Source organism: Odontesthes bonariensis, chromosome 9 (assembly GCF_027942865.1).
Source record: "Odontesthes bonariensis isolate fOdoBon6 chromosome 9, fOdoBon6.hap1, whole genome shotgun sequence".
In the NCBI taxonomy this organism is placed as follows: domain Eukaryota; kingdom Metazoa; phylum Chordata; class Actinopteri; order Atheriniformes; family Atherinopsidae; genus Odontesthes; species Odontesthes bonariensis.
Window position 1 is genome coordinate 14,951,447 of NC_134514.1, and position 18,871 is coordinate 14,970,317.

Below are 18,871 nucleotides of genomic sequence, written 5' to 3' on the forward strand. Positions count from 1 at the left end.
TATGTAACATTAGTAACAGCTTCAGTTGTTAATTAGCAGACAGACACAATGAGGATCCAATTCTTAAGATGTAATGGATCCTCATTTTGTCCACATCAGTCTCAGCAGAAAAACACAAAATTATTGAACAACCACAGAAGGTGACTGTTTTACATTAACAATAGAGCCCTTTTGGAATTTTTGCATTTTTTTTGGCAAGATATTCAGCATCAGTGCAAAGCTTTAAGGTTTCTTTAAAACTGAAAAATTTTATTTCAGGACTTTTTTTTTGGTATACTATATATGGGTTTCAACGTTGAGTTAAATTTTGGAGTTAAAAAATGGAGGCCCAATGAAATAAAAATGTTCATGACAGAATCAGTCTTTTTCTTTTATCTTGATGTCTGGAAAAGCATTGTATTAAAGTAAAAGTCAATTAAAACTTTTACAGCAAAAGCTTTGAAAAGGCTCTTTAAAATCAGAGTGGGGGCATTATCAGTGAGAGCACAGTCAAAGTGCACCTCTCAGTAAGAGCTCCTTGTAAATCACAGTGCCCACCTGAAACACGTTTTTTTGCACGTGTCCCTGTATGTATGCACATGTGCAACTGAGCTTGTGTTCTTTTAAGTGTTTCTGAACACACATGCATGTAACATTTTATGCTCAGTTTACATATGCTTCAGACCCCACATACTTCCAAGTACTGCCACACATACAGGCATTCCAGTGGCTGCTTGACGTCCCCCGACACCACCACGACACTCAAATACCACTAGACCCACTGTTAGGGTCACCCAAAGGCCACATATAGGAAAACTGAGTTGTTTTATGACTGGAGGGCAACAGAGGGGAGCAAGACTCTTTATTGATAGGGAAAACAAAAAAATGTCTGGCATGGCTGACTTTTAAAACTGTCATCTTAATTTAAGTGCGGAGATGCCCATAATGTTCTGTGTAGGCAGTATATCTCTAATCAAGTCAAATTTCTCAGTACTATCAAGTTTAAAATCACCCTCCTTGGTCGTTAGTTTGGGATAAAACCTCAGCAGTTTATAGTACTCCAAGTGCAAAACACTGTCGAGCCTCCCAGGAACATGCTGAGGTGTTGTAATGTTAGCTGTGGCGGTAAAGTAGCATAGTGGCTAATGACAGGGGGGGTGAAAGCACGAGGAAAGTGGGTGGTGTGAACTTTCAGTTTTCTGCCAAAGTGTTACCAGCCAGTAGGAGCAAAAGGAAAAGCTTGTCTATAAGCAGTGGCAAGAGAAACAGAGCTGAAAACAATACTTGGATGAGTAAAAAAAGAGTAAGTGAAGAAGCAAACATTATGAATAACTGCAGGAAAAGTGTTCTGTTGTTGATTTTCCAAGTCAACTAATTTGACTGCCACTCTGGTGACATTCAGTGGAATTCAGCATGCACCCCCACCCCTAAAAATGCCATTGGCTGCCTCCACGGATGAGAGGTATGTATTCACATTAGAGTCGTTTAGTTGTAACAATGTGGCACAAACCACTAATTGCTTGAAATTTATACGCTGTGGTTTGATAAAAAAAATCTACAGAAAAATGAAGAAATAAACAAAATAAAGGTCAAGAAATCCCCTGCTTTACTTTTGTATATTTGCACAACTGTGTGTGTTGGCCCTTATTCCTGCGGTACTCCCTCATTCCTCGAGATATTCTTTACCCTAGGCTTCAAAGTTTCGTTGTATTTCTGTTGCTCCCAGTTGGCATCCCTGTCCTCTTCGTCCTGTGCGATATGATTCTCTCTGGCTGTCTAATGTAACTCAGATTATTGCCTGTTCATCCAGAGTTTGGCTCTCCAGTTTCAGCGAAGGCACAACTGTTCCCTGTAACAAAATATGTGCTTGCGGGTTCATTGCACCACTGAGTATATTAACCATTAGGCCAGGTGGGAGCAGCTATGCATGTGCATGTTGTACTGTATGTTTACTTGTTTACAGTGTCATTAACGTTCAATTTGACAATTAACTCTTAATCCCTTAATGCTTCTAGTTGGAGGGAGTGTTTGGGCTAATGACTCATTTAAATGAAGATTTTCCCTTACTCTAAGGAACATTTCCAAATTAAAGTGAATCTCCACATTCCTAATACCCCCCCGTTAAGTCAACAACATCATGAGAGTGGAAAAGAAACTGAAAATATCCATCACAGACTTAAGTTTTGACAAAGAACAAAAACAAAATGCTGCAGAATTTCTACTTTGGTATGTAGACAAGAGTTAAAAAAAAAATAATCTAACATCAAAAAGTGGCCAGCAGACATGGCGTGTTATTTAAAGATTTATTTCTAAAAGAAAAAAAAATGCTCCTCAAGATGATTATCAATCATTATAAAATATCTAAATACAGGCAACTGAGGTATATTTGTCTTTCTACAAGTGGAGTGAAAGAGGGAGATAGACAACAAAAAGACATGCCTAAGGACACAAGCACTAGTGACCAAGAAAAACAAAATTTGCACAAAAGACCAAAACAATTGGGCAACAAAGTATAAAGACTGGGCATGAATGTTGCTGTATAAAGTATGAAGAACTGGTCTAGTTGGTCATGGCATATTGTTCATTGCACTAAAATATTGTATATAAAAGGCAAGCTCAATTATTTCAATTACAATCTAGTATCACAGCCTCAGTTGACATGGAAAATATAGTAATCGAACTGTTGAATTGGAATCCACTGAATTGATACAATCTTCATTTGGAGAATGCGTTAAGTTTAACATTATAAACATCCATTCAAAAGCCTCACTGTGACAGGTTGTCAGATGACTAGATTTTTCTGTAACACTATCTTTTAATGTCAAACTGGGGAACAAGAGTAAATACAGAGAGTCCAGTATTCTCTTCTGACGGCTAAATATTGTGGAGAGCGGCTTCCACTCTTACATCAGTTTGTTTAGATAAAAATAATAGAAAAATGGTTGGCTTATATCAATCGAAGTTCACTCATTTGTATTTTTCATGTCTTCTTTTAATCCATATAATATCCATATCCATAGTTTTCGTAACTGTTAGGTTGCTAGGCAACTCGTAAAGACTAACAAAGTTGCTGTTCCACATAGTGACTATGTGATATGAAGCTGCCTCATGCCACAACATTCTATAACTTCTAGACTTTGCACTCAGTCTTTTCTACTAATGGATCAAAAAACATACTATTTTAATTTGTGAGTTTAAGAGGTAATAGTTTGGCATTTTTACCCCATGGAGAGAGCCAGGATAGCCATTTATGCTAAGCTAAGCTAAGCTTGCTGTTAGATGGCTACCATGTAGACATTAGAGCAAAGTAGATTTCCCTCAAAAAAAAAAGAAAAAGTAAATAAGCATGGGGGAATAGCCAAATGACTTCTTTAATGACACATTTTCAGATCCTTTGATCTTCCACAAATCCACACACATACTCACTCAGGCTGTAGCTCAACTATAAGGCATAAGAATTAGCTTGACCAACATCAGGGAGTGATGAAATACTAATAAATAAAAAAGACCTCCACAAAGAAACACAGGACACTCAAATAACATATGAAAAATAAAATATGACCAGCCGTCATATTAAAGGCTTCATTTTTTTTTATCTTTACTGTGCTACTGAACAGCAGCCCCTGTCAACTGCAATAAAGTCTTTAACATCATATATATATATATATATATATATATATATATATATATATATATATATTTGTAATGTATTTGTAATGGTCTCTGTTTATATATTTACATATCAGTACTGTGTAGTATGGGACCACGACTAAATATTTACTGGCCTATTTAGTAAAATAAATTCTGATTTTCTGTAATAATTGATCTAATCTAGCTTTATATTTATACATATATATAAACAGAGACAATTACAAATACATTGTAGAGTGTGACTGCATGTAGATGAAGCCTGAAAGCAGGCTGAGGTTTTATGAGAGTCGAACAGCTCAAGTCCTACAATACGGTGGTCAGCCCTGTTGCATGTACAGTATGTGTGAGTGGGTGTGTGGTGTATTCATACATCAGTGGGTTGAGCACATTTTTCTGTTGGCCACTCTACAGTCAACTACTTGAACAGCATTTTTGACTGAATCACACATACACATACTGGCAGAGTATGAGAAAGTATGAAATGAGACAAGAAGAAAACTAATAAAAATTAAAACATGTGAAGTGATTGTATCCAGTGAGTAGGAAAATAATCAGGGTGACTGAATGAGTGACGGTATCGGAGTTGGAGAGACAGTGCTCCGTCCGTCCGTGCGTGAGTATACAGTCCGCTGCTGCCCTTGGATGAAGTGCATACTGCAGTGTCAGTCCAACAGCCATGGTCCATCCAGCAAAGAGCTAAGGGAAGCTGTCACCTCCCTGTAGTCCTCAGTGAGTGCTCCAACAGTCAGAGGGGAGAGGAACTGTAGGGGGGACAGGGGCGACCCATCCCAAAGGTCTTTGGATCACCACACACGGCAGACGTTATCAGGGACCATGTAGCTGCTTTTGTTGCAGTTAAATGCTTTGGCAAATTCCTGGAAATTCTGAAGGGAGCCCAGTACTCTGTGAAACATACAGAGAAGATTGATGGTTGGGGTTGAACTTGTTTTATTAGAAAGGGAAACAGAAGTTTGCATGTAATGTAATTCTATCAAGGTTTTAAAATGTTTGCTCGGCACTGTAATTTATTTCCTGCCCTTTGCCAGCAGCACAGAGCTGATCGAAGTAGAGGAAACACTGCTGGGTTGACTTTACCTGAATTTTCCTGGACTGTGTACATCTACTTTAATGGAATTAACAGCTTGCTCTGGTCGGTGTGTTCCACACCACACCTGAAAAAGACAGACAGGAATTACTGTAATAGACAATACTTTGCAATATAGCCTACCATTTAGACATTTTAACCACTGTAACCTGTTCCGGATTATTCTCAAGCCACAAACCATGTTTTGGAAAAAAGTCATTTTACACAGTTCCTCAGATACACATTTTTTCATTTCATGCTTCGTGGTCTACACAGAGGTAAATTAACATTTCAGACAAACTAAAGCTTTGAATATTTCAAATTTCAGTAAACAAGAGTGACATTTTAAATCTTTGATTTTTTTTCTTTTTCAATTTGCTTTAATCTTTCTTACAAATCTATTCATGTTCTTTCCAGACAGAAAGATAAATGTGAACTATCACTTCTAAAACCAATGGTTACATGATTAGTTTTGTTTATGGTTTCCTAGATATTGCCACTTTTTCCCCATCGGCTCAACTTACCCCATTCTCCCCGAATGTTATCAGCCAATGATTACCTGAGCAAAGTTTAGGAAGAAGAGTTGATCATGGGAAAGCTCGATTCCAGGCAGCGCGGGCTCCTCTCCGTGCTTCTTCACATAGTTCTTGTAGGCCTACAAAAAAGGCATAATCTTTCTTCGCAATCTCATCAAGGAAAAATAAACAATGCTAATTGAAAGAAAAAATACTTTCTAAAGATTAGGGATTCCATATTGCAATATTGATAAATGACAGTGATGTGCGTAAATGTGAATTACATCAGCTATAAGTATATCTAATTTGGGATAAGATATCACAGCATACCATTTACTAACTTTCTGTGATATATTTGGGAAAAAGGAACAATACAGGCATGTTAGATGTTAAACAATTTAAGGATAAGAATAAATATGTCTCTGGAGGAAATGGCAATGTATCCGGCATATATTTGGATATCAAATAACAGATATCCAATCCAAAACTCCTAGTTTTGTAAATCAGTCAGCATCATTAGAGAATAAATTTGGGATCGTTTTTTGGCCAATACACTCAAGGTATTTTGCTCTTCACGCAATATCTTCTTGCTAGTACCAAAAACTCCTTCCCTTACTTAGAGATTCTGCATCTTTTATGCAGATGTGTATTAATATTGATGTGATTTTAAATCTTCTTTCTGAAAGTACTGTCTCTAAACTTCTCATTGGTTACTCTAAATGAGTTAAAACTCTCCTGTTGAAACTTTCATATGTTTGGCTGAATAATACATATGCCAAATTGTGACACTTTAAAAACAGCATTTAAAACATAACAGGTCTGTTGTCTGCAAATAACCTTTCTTTGCTCACCCCGAGTCAGAGGTAACAGAATCAGCAGCAACGTGATGGTGAAATGTGTTTACAACGGTCAATGAACCAGTCAGTGACCTGACAAAATGAGCTATTTATCAATTATTAGCAGAGAGATGACAGAGACAAAGTATTCTCTATCTGTAAAAAATAAAACATTTTTCTTCCTTTGTTTCAAACTCTTTACCTGGTATGCCTGCCGAATCCCTCCGTTGTCAGCAATGTTCTCCCCGAGAGTGTTGTTACCATTTAACTGGAGGGGGAATAAAGGGATAGAGAGCACAAAAAAAGAAAGGGATACTAATTTTTCCTCTATTTCAGCAAATCACAGATATCACTTTTTTGGGATATAAGAAGTCATTTCCCAGGGGATAAAAGAACCATTGTTCAAAGGAAAAAGACAGAGGAGGAAAGACAAACAGAAGGAAAGGCACTCATAAGTCAACAGAAAATATTAAAGTCTGGAGTGGAGAAGAGATGAAGCTGCAAAACTGAGAGAAATGACAGAAGGATAAGCTGGCAACGGTAGCTAGAAAACCAATAAATAAGATAAAGCATGGTTTATGAGCATATTTCAGAAACTGTTTCTGGAAAATGTGATAAAATCCTTGAAGAAAATTGAGGAAACATTAAGAGAAAAGAGTGCCTGCGGTGACGTACATGTAGTCCGTTTGCCAGGTCCCAAGAGAAGTTGCTGTACTGATCAACAATGCACTTTGACAGCTCCAGGAATCTGTGAGTGGAGTCTGGTGTCCACCAGTCCTTCAGGTCACCGTCCTTGTCATAGTTTCGTCCTAAAAAGCATAGAACAAGTAAGTCGGAGAAGGGACACTAAAATATAATGAACAAGAAAAAAGCTGTGAAACTTCTGTTTGACTAACCATTCATCATCATTGTTCACAGCATTCAAACGCAGCTGATTATAATTGAAAATTTCTTTTTCCACCAGTGAATACCAGTATAAAGCTATACTGACGTCTCTGAAGTGGAAAATAATAACTTCACATGACCCACTGGAAATGAATGCGTTGAGAAACGTCCTGAGTCAGAACGCATGAATTGAATACCAAGGCTCTTTCCTTTTCTGAAGTGGTACCAGTTACAAGGGAAATATTTCTATTCAAAGACAAATGTAATCTGCCAAAAATCCCCCCATGAGGAAAGGAGAGCAACAGAGTGGAAAATCATACCATTGTCATCAAAGCCATGTGTAATCTCGTGACCGATTACCATGCCGATGCCTCCAAAGTTGAGAGATTTAGTCTGGCCCTTGCTGAAGAAAGGTGGCTGAAGGATACCTGCGGGGAACACTGCCAGCAGGAATAAAAAAAAAAAACGTTTTTAAAAATGTCATTTTATCGTCTTGTGTCTTTTATGAATGAATGCGTTTGTCCAAACACTTGTGAAATACCTATTTGATTTTTACTAGATGAGTAGAAGGCATTGACAACAGCAGCTCCAGTAACCCACCTGGAGACAAATGAGGACGAAGGAATTATATGGTGGTAAAGTAAGAAGCACTGAGGCACGGCAAAATTCATTTTTTATTAAAATTAAAACATTAAAACATTCAAATTAACCTGCAGTTATTAATACCCCGGCCAATGTTAGCTCTCCTGCCACATAAAGCTGAACTCTATATGTGAGTGGGAGTTTGTGTGGGAGAAAGTGAATGCACTGAGCTGAAAATGAGGTAGATACTGCAGCGGGTCACACCACAAGCATCACAAATGAAAAGTCATTTTTAACTGGTGCGTTTAATACTTACAACTGCAGCTTTAAATCACATCACATCTGGAATAAGCCTGTTAATTCCAACCCCCCAGTGGGATATCTTACTCTTCTTTGTTGACTTTGACTCTGAGTTTCCTCAGGCGTTTCTTCTGCATGTACTCCAGGTTCTGTAGGATGTTTTCGAAGTACTCCTCTGCACTGTAGCTCAGCTAACACCAACACGCAGCCAGAGAAACAGGAGGATTAGCGGTGATGAGAGCCATCAACACTTGGTCATATATTTGCCAGCAACTCATAAAAGCCAAGAAATCATTGGGGTGTTTTCGTAGACCTGATATGTGGCTTCACTCAGGCTACTCTGTATTCTGTTACATTCATTCAGCGAATGATGAAAAAGATAACTGCATTTTTTTTCCAGACACTCACATCTTTGTACTCATTGTTAAGGTATTTCTCATCCATGATGTCGTCAGAATAGCCGATCCGTTCGCGAATAGCTCGGGCCTGCACAAAAAAACAGATGAAAAATTTGGCAAATGCCTTAGCTGTCACATATTCTAAAGAAAAAAAAGAAGATTGCTGTTGTTAAATATTTACTTTTTCCTCAGCCGCTTTCTTGGTCTCTGCATCCATCCAGCTTAGATCATCAAGGTTACTAATGAACACTTCTCGAATGTCTTTAATCATCTCCTCCATCTAATCTCCACAGAAACGCAGCCACACACACAAACAAATAGCGACAACAGTCAGAAATATGTCTCTGACATGCAATGATAAAATGTTCCCAAAAAATGTCAAAATGAACATAATCTGCTTGTTTATTTCTGCAGTGTGGGAGGTTCTCCTCCCAATGCCAACAGAGGGGGTCAAAGAACATACAAAGCATGCTAAACAGTCTTACTACTGATTATGAATTAAAGTCATAAAAACACACTTCCCTTGAATTAGGCCTCGTTATATATTCACATCAATGAGCAGCTCAGGGTTACACATCCTCTGCATAGGAGTCTGCCGATCTTGGGTTACCTTTCTAGTTTAATAATATTTGAATGAATTAATAAAAATGCCTGAATATAAATATTTTTTTTGTAACAGTTGCTAAGATTAAGTAAGTTAAGTTGAAAGCGTTACAAAATCATAAAAACAGAAATGCATTAATAAGAGTGATGGAGGAACATGCCAACCGGAAATGTTCATCTTTTGTTCATTTTGTCGTTTTAAACTTCTCCACAGTAAAAGCGCTACTCTAGCTACAAATCCACATACTCATGTATGTATTTCAACAAAATCTTGTCCGAAAATTTTCATTTTTGTAAAGGCCAATTCATTAGTTATAGATTAAATTAACAGTAATTACATTTATCTTGAGTCTAAGCACTCCTAATTAGAGGAGAGATAGTCAAAACTAATGAGGCAACTACATTAAGCTAACAAGTTATTTAAATGGTCTTAATCCCATAAATGTGTGTAACTGATCAAATATTTTATGTAGGTATTCAGAGTATTTGGTCAGAGCAGTGGTATCTTAAAAATAAAGCTTGATTTTCAGTGGGGGGGGGGCTGCGCTGTGGTGTTAATCTGTGGTGTAAGTTTATATGATAGTTTCTTTGATGTATTGCAGTGGAATTACTACATTTAAAATATGTAAAAGCATACAGAGATACAAACTGCCACCATGATGATACAATGCTGTGCAGACGCTGCCCGCGGTCAGACATTTTAGACATGCACTAAACAAAAAAAGAGCGAATCATAAAAAAAGCCTGAGCCAATAAAAGCCAGATAGATGTAAAATTTAAAAAACGCAGTGACACTGAAGGTCGCTTTCCAGGTCTTTCTAGTCCTTCAAGACCACATCATAAGGCATCCCTGTGGCTCATCACAGCGGCAGACCCCTTGCCAAAACAACTCATGGCTTCCAACAGCAGGCTGTGGTTTGCAACACTGAGTTTTCTCTAAACTCCCTTCAAGAGATTGGATCATGTGGATGCATACATTGTTTTCTATTATGAAATAACATTCAGTTTAGCTTCAGTATTTCTCTAAAAGCTCTTACTTGATTCTATTACTCTATGCCTAACATTCAGCCCTGACCAAAGCCAGCAGAAAAAAAGTTGGTATTGGGCTCAAATTTTTTTATTCACTGAAGACTGTCCATCCACACTTGATGGTCCTGGATGGTTAAAAAATGGACACTGAACTGATGACCAAGTGGATGAACCTGCATTTTAACATGTGTCTGTGTGGCCTAAGGAAGGTTTGTGAGGACTAAAGCATGTGTGAGAGTCGCAGGTCAACTCACTTATACACACTCGTGTTTACTGCGTGGCCATGCAATTAAGGACATGGGTGATGATTTGTAGTTAGTTGCATGTTCAAAACAGCTGTGTGTGATTTTTCACTTAACCAAACACACACAAGCACGCACAGACAGCAGGGAGTTGGATCTGAGATCTAAATGCCAGAGTAGGCAAACACCCCAAGGATGACAGAAATTTATGGTATCTGAGACACTTAGAATTACGACAGACGGGGTCTTGCACACGAGCAATGTGACACCTGTACATAGTCACGTGCCAAAGCTTGCACACACAAACACACACTCACAGGAACAAAGTTGAGATTTACAGTGTGGGTGGTGTGAGCATGATAACAAGAACACCTTGTTCAGCCACTTTCAGTGGATGCAAGCGAAAAATACAGGACTGATGCACAGAGGTGACAATAACACATTTAGTCAGATGAGCCTGAAACACATGTTTTCATTCTGTATTTATGAATACAAAATCACCCACATTACTTTTGTGTTGTCCTGCAGATACAATTCGGTGTTATCAGTTCAAAATGGCGTTTAAAAGAAAGAGGAGCATGGCATAACATTTTTCACATATGTACTAATATCAAAAGTACTGGCAACAGCTTTCGACCTTGAATTAGATCTAGTCTTATCTAATAAACTTAAGCCTCATTCCCCTTCTACTGACCAGTTCTTTACTCTTTTCAGAGAAGGCCTCTTGCACATACAGCCGTCCTACAGCCTTCTCCATGTTGCTGTTGACATAAAGCGCACACTGTCGCCACACAGCTGCCTCTGACGTTGTGCCAGACAGAGCCTGCAGGGAAATCAACGAGACATAGATCAATTAGAGATGAAGGATGATCAAGTCAGCAAATTGGTTAAAGAGACTCATGGCAATTCTTTGCAACCACATTTTACGTTTCCATTACACTTTGGCTTTGAAGGAATGGGGAAGAAGGGAAATGATTTGGAAGAGGATGAAAAGATTTATAAAATATAGATAAGTAAAATGAATCAAAATCTAGAGTTTATTTGATATGTTCACATTTTCAACTCGACAATACAGATGATTGATAAAAAGATCCAGTCCCTTTGATCAGAGAACTGGTCTGCAGCTGCATTTATCCCTGTATTTCAGTAGGTGGTGCACTGGCTGTGCAAAAATTAAAAATGGACAGGAAATGTTATATAGCGTCCTCATTTATCAACAAGTAACACAGGCAGGCAGAGGATAGCTACCCCACTCTTAAACACAGGACTTGTGTTAATGACCGACTTTAGGTCTGAAGCTCTAAACAGCAGTCTGTATATTAAAAGGAAGATACATGCCATTTAGCTTAACTGTGATCATTTACTTGAACTATACCATAGGAAAAGCTAGGGTATGCTTAGTGAACGGTTGGACTCCAGCCAAACTCTAAATTGGCTAAAAGTTACTGAACTGCTGCTGAAATGCAAAACCAATTTGTGAATGTGTAGTAAATTAGTCAGTTCGTCCATCTAGCATAGCTTGTGGGCTCTCAGCACTGAGCCGTGGGGATGAGATGCTGGCACAGCAACTGAATCCAAATCTTCTTTTAAGTGTAATGTCACTAGCAGCGTGGTTCCAACTAACTTGTATTGACAATACCATTAAACCAATTGTTCCTTTTAATGTATTATCACACCATGTTAATTTTCTCAAACAGTGAAAAACAAATGCAAAAGTGATAACGATGGGCTGGGAACAGCAAAGAGACGACATGAGCAGGTGACTGCGACTGCTCAGGCTGTGTCTGTCTCTGAAACTTCAACTTCAGAAGATAAGGTAGGTTAAAATTGTCAGCATTTGAAGTTATGATGATTATTTTCTGTCTAACAGCAGATGGCAGTGATACTAGCATGGCTACCACCAAAACATTGAATGGATTAGATGTATATGCATAAAAAAGGTAGGATTTTAATTAGATGCTTTGGAAAAGGTAATTTAATCTGTCTGATTTTGTGAAGCTTTTACATTTTGGATATAGAATTGTGGTAACTGAGAACTAAAGGAATCCTCATGTTTAGCAATGTTTGACCAGGTCTAAATTTTGTGATGTGGCACAAGGTTTTTATTTATATGAACTGATAGTGATGTCCGTGGTCTGTAATCTACAATCCTTTTATGTAACAAAATGCCAGGTCATGTCTCCACATCTCCTAAATGTTTGCTTCAAATAAGGCAGTTAATGGCATTAATGGTTTGTGTTTTTTCATTGCTTCCTCTGGGATAATCAATATTTATTAGCAGGATAAATTGGCTACATCTGTTTTAATAGTTTGAATTTAGATTTTACACAATAAAACCTGTTTGGAACAATTTTTTTTGTCTTCAATTGGTCAACAATTGTAAATATGCTATACTAATAAATAAAGAAAGCCATCTAGTATCAGTTTAACCCAATACATGTCATGGGATCTCTCAGTAAAACAAGCTTAGGTAATGTCTATCATGCAAACTATCATGCAACTGGCGAGCATCCATCCTAAAATGACATTAATTGGAATTCGGCATTTTGGAATTAACACTGTAAATGGTTTAGTAAGGAACAAAGACATTTGTCGACTTTGTACAAAAGGCAATCTTACTCTTAATCAGCATCTATTGTTTGTCCAACATTTTTCGGACTATGGACCATCAGTATTTTTTTGGGAGAGGAATTTCAGTAATTTGTGGAACTAGAGCCACACTATAAATTCTAAGTTGCACTGTAGTACAGCTGCACAACACTGCACAAGAAAACAAAGGCAATACTAAAAGATAAGACAGCTGTGCGTATGTGACAGTCACAGCTCTTTTCCTTCTAGACTCTGAGAGGCTAAGAGGAAGCCACAAAGCTATCCATGCAGCAGAAAGGATCAGCAGGACACTGGACGAATTTAAGATCTCCCATGAAGCCAATAAAGCTGCCGTCATGGGCTTTTTGCATGGGCAGAGAAGACACAGTTGAATACATTCAAAGAATCGTGCAAGAAAATGAAAGTCCTCATAAAATGCGTACCACTTTGTAATATTCAATTTTTCATATTTATATCCAAATGTCAAAGTCCTGAATACTGGGTTCTGTGTTTAACTACAGACCAAGTCAGTGCCAGGGCTATGGTTGTGTACCTTGCGGAAAGCTTTCCTGGTGTCTCTGTAAACTTTGCTCAGGCCCACCACCATGTTCATAGCAAAACGCCACACCATGTAGTTCTGCAGATCCCTGAGAGGAGGAGAAGCATGGTTAAAAAGGCTTTCCTGCTCACACAAAGCCATGGTGTATCAGTAATGGGTGACCAGATGTTTTTAATGCATGCCATGCGCTCTGACCTCCACACACATAGACTCAGTCACACATACAGACTCATATAAACATGCAGACCTCTTGGTGTATTTAGCCAAGACGAGGTTTAGTCTTCTGTAATAGTTGGGGGAGTAGTTTATGATTTTCTCTGTGTCAGGAATGTTGATGTTGACGGTATCCATTATCTTAGCTGTGAAGTAACTCCAATTGAATACCTTCAGGTTGAGAAAAAAACAAAAAAACATTAGAAAGATAAAAGTGAAACACAACCAACACATTCTGACTTGTAGAGAGTTGATTTTTACCTTTGATTCAACCTCAAATGTGAAGTTGGCGTTTAGGTCTCCCAGTTCCATCTTGTTGTAAAGCAACACTGGATTGTTCCGATCCTCTGGAGTATCAGTGGCCTTGGTAAAAACAAAACAGAAAAATCAAAAATGCCATCACAACTCTGTTGTTTCCTGATACATGTACACTTTCAGTGAAGCTTAAGAAGCACCAAACGTGTTTAGAATCCCAGAAGGGCTTAGGTCTGTACATGTCAGTGCTCGAACAGTTTGACTACTTTTTAAAAATGAGCCGCCGACTGGAGTAAAGGAGAAGCATGTCAGCGAGCAGAGCAGAGCAGAGCAGAGCAGAGCAGCGACCAGCTCAGAATGACAAAACTGGACAGCAGAAACCTGTTGATGTCTGAGAAAAGTCATGCTAGGATCAGACTGGTTCACAGCTTTTTTTCCGACACGCTGACAGGAGAGAAGCGTGAGTAACAAGTTGGCGACAGGAGGCTCATACAGCTAACAAAAAAACAAGTGCTGGGTAAAACTAAAAAACACAAGCAAAAGCAAAGGTTTGCATTGTTACTCATTCTCCCTGCTTCCCAAAGAATAATTAGTATTCATGTATAGAGGACAAAGAGACGATTTATAGCATGAGAGCTATCTGTGAAAATATCAAGCTGTCCGTGTTTCACAGAGCTCCAGCCAACACCAACTCTAAAGGTTTAAGCACTTATAGCATGAAATTAAATACAGACATATGAAGAGTGTTTCGCCCCTCTACATCTCCAATAGCCTTTTAGAGGTACAAGAGTCTTTGGGTGCTGTAATAGAGCCATCCTAATTGGCTTTATTAAATGTACCTGCAAAGGTTAAAGGTTAAAAAGCCTTGCACACACGATGTGATTTAAGTATAAGTTTCACAAAAGAGATACAGACAGATTTCACAGATCTGAGGTTTTAAAGTGCCTTGAGATTACATTTGTTGTGATTTGGCTGACTTAGCAACTTAACTGAATTGAAGTTAAAGCGGGGTTTAGTTAGCAGTAATAAATTACTATGTTAAGCGTAACTTGGTGCAGTTAAGAGAGACATGGTCTATTGTGTAAACAATACAATTATCTGACAAAACTGGAAAACCTTTTAGGCTACTGTGAACTTGACAAAAACACAAGACTGCTTCATTACTGTAACTCATAACTGCAAGGATGCTTTGAACTGGAAATAGAGTGGTAACCAAGCATCTATTTAGCCAACAGCATGTGCTTAAATAGGTTGAATTGCTTTGATTGTTCACGTGTAACAGTGTGTTGGTATTGTGCTTTATTCCAGTGTTGCTTACACTGGTTAGCTATGTGGTGCTAATGCCTAATTGCATTTAAAGGGAAAGTTGCATTTTTCAAAAGCAACAATATAAATTTTCATCCTCATTGGTCTTCTCAATGCTTACATTGGCAATGTCCCGCTCTAGGTCCATAACTCGTGCCACCTCTTCTCTAATGCTGGTTTCATTGATGTCCAGTCCCCGGTCAGAGCGAATCAGCTTCGCCAGGTCAATCATGAACTGCTCATAGGCCCGACATGCCTGTGAAACACACGCCTGTTAATGGTACGTCCATAAACAAAACTGGAGGTAACAGCATGCACATATACACAGATAAACTCAGTGAGCCATTCTCAAGCAAAGTTTAGTTACTGCAAGTGCTGCTTTCTGCATATCAATCACGACTGATGGTGAACTGTAAAGTAAAACCAGAGCAGAGGATGTCTGCTTCAATCACACAACATCTGGTATGGATTGGGACAGAACCAAATTTTCTGTTTCCCTTTTTGATTTTAATCACCACTTGCTTCCTCCGGGCATGTTTTTTTGTCAGCACACACACACTTGCTTATGAGAGCATGTTAAGTGTACAAAGTCTGCAAACAAACAAAAAGTTAAATCATTATTGTACTGATGTTATAGCTGATGCCTTCATTTGTCATGCACTGTGTTTCCAGTATCAAACTGCAGGAGACTTGGAACCAAACTGAGTGGCACTGACCCAAATGAATACACAGAGATGCTTTCATTTTGTATTAATTATGTTACATATGTGTGTGTATACATGTGAAATGTAAGCGCACCTCTGCATAGGGACCAGTGCAGGCATAGTAATCTCTGGACAATAGGCCGAGACTCGTCTGCTGGTCAAACTGAGAAACCAAGGACGACAAAGATAGTTGATGAGGTCAAGAGGCCATATGAATAGAGAGAAGGGTTTTCCAGTTACAGTTGTGCACTTACATGAATGATATGCGAGTTTGAGTCCCTGTCATCAGTGCCAACAAAAAAGTTAACCAAGAGTTGAGTTCCATACTTCTCATTTAACCTGGCAATTACATCCTCCAATCTCCAGATTCTCCCTGAAGAAATAAGACGAAGAAGATTAAAAAAGAAAGAAATGCCATAAATGTCATCACACTGTGTAATAATGTGAAAAAATATCCCATACCATAGTTTGCCTCCCAGTTGTCCACAGCTATGGGCCACTCAAACATGTCGGGCAGCTTGTCGAGCAAAGGAGATCCTCCTCTGAGTTCAATTAAACCTTAAATAAGACATAGAGCCGTTACAGGTCGACTGGGCCATTTTACTGGACCACTGTCCTTGTCATGGTTTTTATGCATGGGAGCAAAACTGCTTTATTAACTGAAGTTTGTTCGACACCTGTGCATCGTGGCAGGAAACATTCATGACATTCTGCTGCCTTTAACTTTCTCTGTGGGACATTATTGTACATGTAAGCTGAATTTACAACATAATTGTCTTTAAGTTAGTTAAAGGTGATTTTGTCAGATGATGCTGTGGTTATAAAATGAGTTGACACATGGTCTTAATGGGCTGTTTTTAAATCGGTTTCTGATGAGTTTAGATATCTGACAAAAATAACAGAAAAACATGTGAATGAGAGCAGCTTTGTTGGGAATTGGGCTGTATTGATACACACTTACACTTTTTTACAGAAAGGTGGAACTTTGGACCATGTACTTCGAGCTTAAGCCCATTTGAGTCTAGTTGAGTGTATACATACAGTATATGTATAAATCAAACTGCATTGGTGTGTTAGTCCAATTTTAAAAAGCTCAATTTAGTACAGTTAAGGTCGGACTTGTTTATGTGTATTATGGAAGTCAGAACAACACAATAGCTGTTTTTCTTTCCATTGCCATGTACACATACTGACTAACTTGTCTCTTGAAAAATGAATACATTTTTGTAATGGTTTGGTAATACAATAAACTGAATGAAACACACAACCATCAAAGCAGGGTAAAAAAAATACATGCAATAGATTTTAAAAAGGACTAGCCTATGTTAACATCTTATGCCTGCTGACTCACTCTCATTGGTACAGGACTTGTAAAGAGTCTTAGCCTTGGTGAGGGCAGCAGCTTCCCCCTCCACATTTTTTTCAAGGACACCTGCAAATGGAGCACAAACAAAACAAGCATAAAGTGAGGAAAATACAAAGAAAGAACAAGTGCACTTGAGGTAATGTAGACAAGTGATGGCGGAAGGTGGGCGAGGTATAACTTCAAGTAGTATGTAGAGTTATTTTCATCATTGTGGGTTAAAAAAAAAAGGCTGCTCCAATGCAATTAATTGTTTTAAATGAAGACAGTTTGTCCTTAAGTGTCATCAAAAATAAAGTGATAGTGTACTATTGCCTGCTGAAAGAACAATCAAGAATGGGGACATTATTCTGGAAAAAGCATCTCTTATCAAGCTTGAATAAAATGATTAAACATCAAAGCTGATTATACCAATGAAAACAGTGCAGGTTTCCACAGATGAAACAAGGCTTTAATCTTGACCTTCTTATAATAAACAGACTATTATTTTGGCAGTTGTGCAAATAGATATCAGGTCCACTTGATGATGTATAAACCAGATGATATAAAAAGGTTTTCAACATTGCATCCCCTGGACTTTTGTAATGAAAACCCAGAAAAGCATATAAACAATATTTTCTCATATTAATGGCCAGTCTTTCCTTTGAATGACTGGAATAATTAAAACACTGAATCTTTAATAGCTGCTCTACAGTCCATCGTTTTTTGGAGAGATTAAGCTCATTTAGTCATGGCTGGGAGTGGAAACATGCACTGACTTTCAGTTACAATTCATAGCAGCTTTGGTGAAGATGGTGAACTAAGAGTATTAACGTCACAGCAAGAAAGGTAGAAAGCAAACAAGAGCCACCAGTGGTGGACCTGATGAATTATAGGTATAAGTACATCTACTCAATCATTGTACTTAAGGATAAATGTGAGCTACTTGAGTCCTTTCAATTAATGCCATTTTCCTTTTACCTAACACACATTCTAATCCTAATTAAAAACATTTATCAGACAACTCTGGACACTTTTTACTTAGTAAATGTAGATTGTTTAACAAAGAACAATTGAAAATGATTTTAGGGATTTTACACATAAAGCATCACTTACCCCCCAAATTTTTTTTCTTAAAGCTGTAGTTGGCAGAAACATTTTGTTCAAACTGTAAAATAAATCAACCTGTAGCAAATAGCAACTCAAGTAGGCTGACCGCACTACTACATCCCCAAACCTCCTGTGGAGTGTTTCAACCTGCAGAAATTATTGTCACTATTGGCTGATCTATCAAGGCAGATGAGCGTATATGTGTTTTGAGTTCAGAAAAAGCTGGACGTGATAGCAGCAGTCTCTGCGGGGAAAGTGATAACACCAACAATGGCAACAACTGCTTACACAGAAAGGCATACTAAAGAAAGAAGATGGAATACTATAAAAGACAGGCAAAAAGTGAGTTCGACAACAGACGGAGTAAAATGCACATCAACATCAGTAAATTCAGTCATTGATGGAACTCTGGCTGAAAGCCACATGGAGTCCCAGTGTTGGTTGCTGATATGAAGGCTTCCTGATAACAGCAGGGCAAGGCTTAGCTGGTCCTGTCACTAATTCAATAATTTACCTCACATTTAAGTTGCAAGCGTCACCAAGTTGATCCACAGTATTTCATCTACAATGGTCTAAACTATCTAAAAGGATCTCAAAACAGCATGATCGTATCTATGAGAGTCCTGCTGCGCAATGTTGATGTGCTGGATTCACAGAAAGCGACTTATTTTTGGGTTTTTTTCAAAAACA

At 38.2% G+C, this 18,871-nt stretch overlaps 1 protein-coding gene across 2 annotated transcripts in view; it reads right to left on the reverse strand.

Annotated features, from left to right (window-relative positions):
* Positions 1 to 2,268: 2,268 nt before the first annotated feature.
* Positions 2,269 to 18,871, reverse strand: part of LOC142388249 (neprilysin-like) — a 40,837-nt gene continuing 24,234 nt past the window's right edge. For both annotated transcript variants that reach the window (XM_075473289.1, XM_075473290.1), the window contains exons 5-23: positions 17,081 to 17,161; positions 16,192 to 16,287; positions 15,984 to 16,102; positions 15,824 to 15,892; positions 15,147 to 15,281; positions 13,727 to 13,828; positions 13,500 to 13,636; positions 13,247 to 13,340; positions 10,799 to 10,927; positions 8,412 to 8,510; positions 8,241 to 8,318; positions 7,920 to 8,023; positions 7,492 to 7,550; positions 7,271 to 7,390; positions 6,741 to 6,874; positions 6,268 to 6,333; positions 5,274 to 5,369; positions 4,726 to 4,802; positions 2,269 to 4,533 (exon numbers count right to left, since the gene is read on the reverse strand). In XM_075473289.1, coding sequence (XP_075329404.1) covers positions 4,434 to 4,533; positions 4,726 to 4,802; positions 5,274 to 5,369; positions 6,268 to 6,333; positions 6,741 to 6,874; positions 7,271 to 7,390; positions 7,492 to 7,550; positions 7,920 to 8,023; positions 8,241 to 8,318; positions 8,412 to 8,510; positions 10,799 to 10,927; positions 13,247 to 13,340; positions 13,500 to 13,636; positions 13,727 to 13,828; positions 15,147 to 15,281; positions 15,824 to 15,892; positions 15,984 to 16,102; positions 16,192 to 16,287; positions 17,081 to 17,161 — 1,895 coding nt within the window. In that variant the 3' untranslated portion in view covers positions 2,269 to 4,433. The remainder of the gene's footprint in view (positions 4,534 to 4,725; positions 4,803 to 5,273; positions 5,370 to 6,267; positions 6,334 to 6,740; positions 6,875 to 7,270; positions 7,391 to 7,491; positions 7,551 to 7,919; positions 8,024 to 8,240; positions 8,319 to 8,411; positions 8,511 to 10,798; positions 10,928 to 13,246; positions 13,341 to 13,499; positions 13,637 to 13,726; positions 13,829 to 15,146; positions 15,282 to 15,823; positions 15,893 to 15,983; positions 16,103 to 16,191; positions 16,288 to 17,080; positions 17,162 to 18,871) is intronic.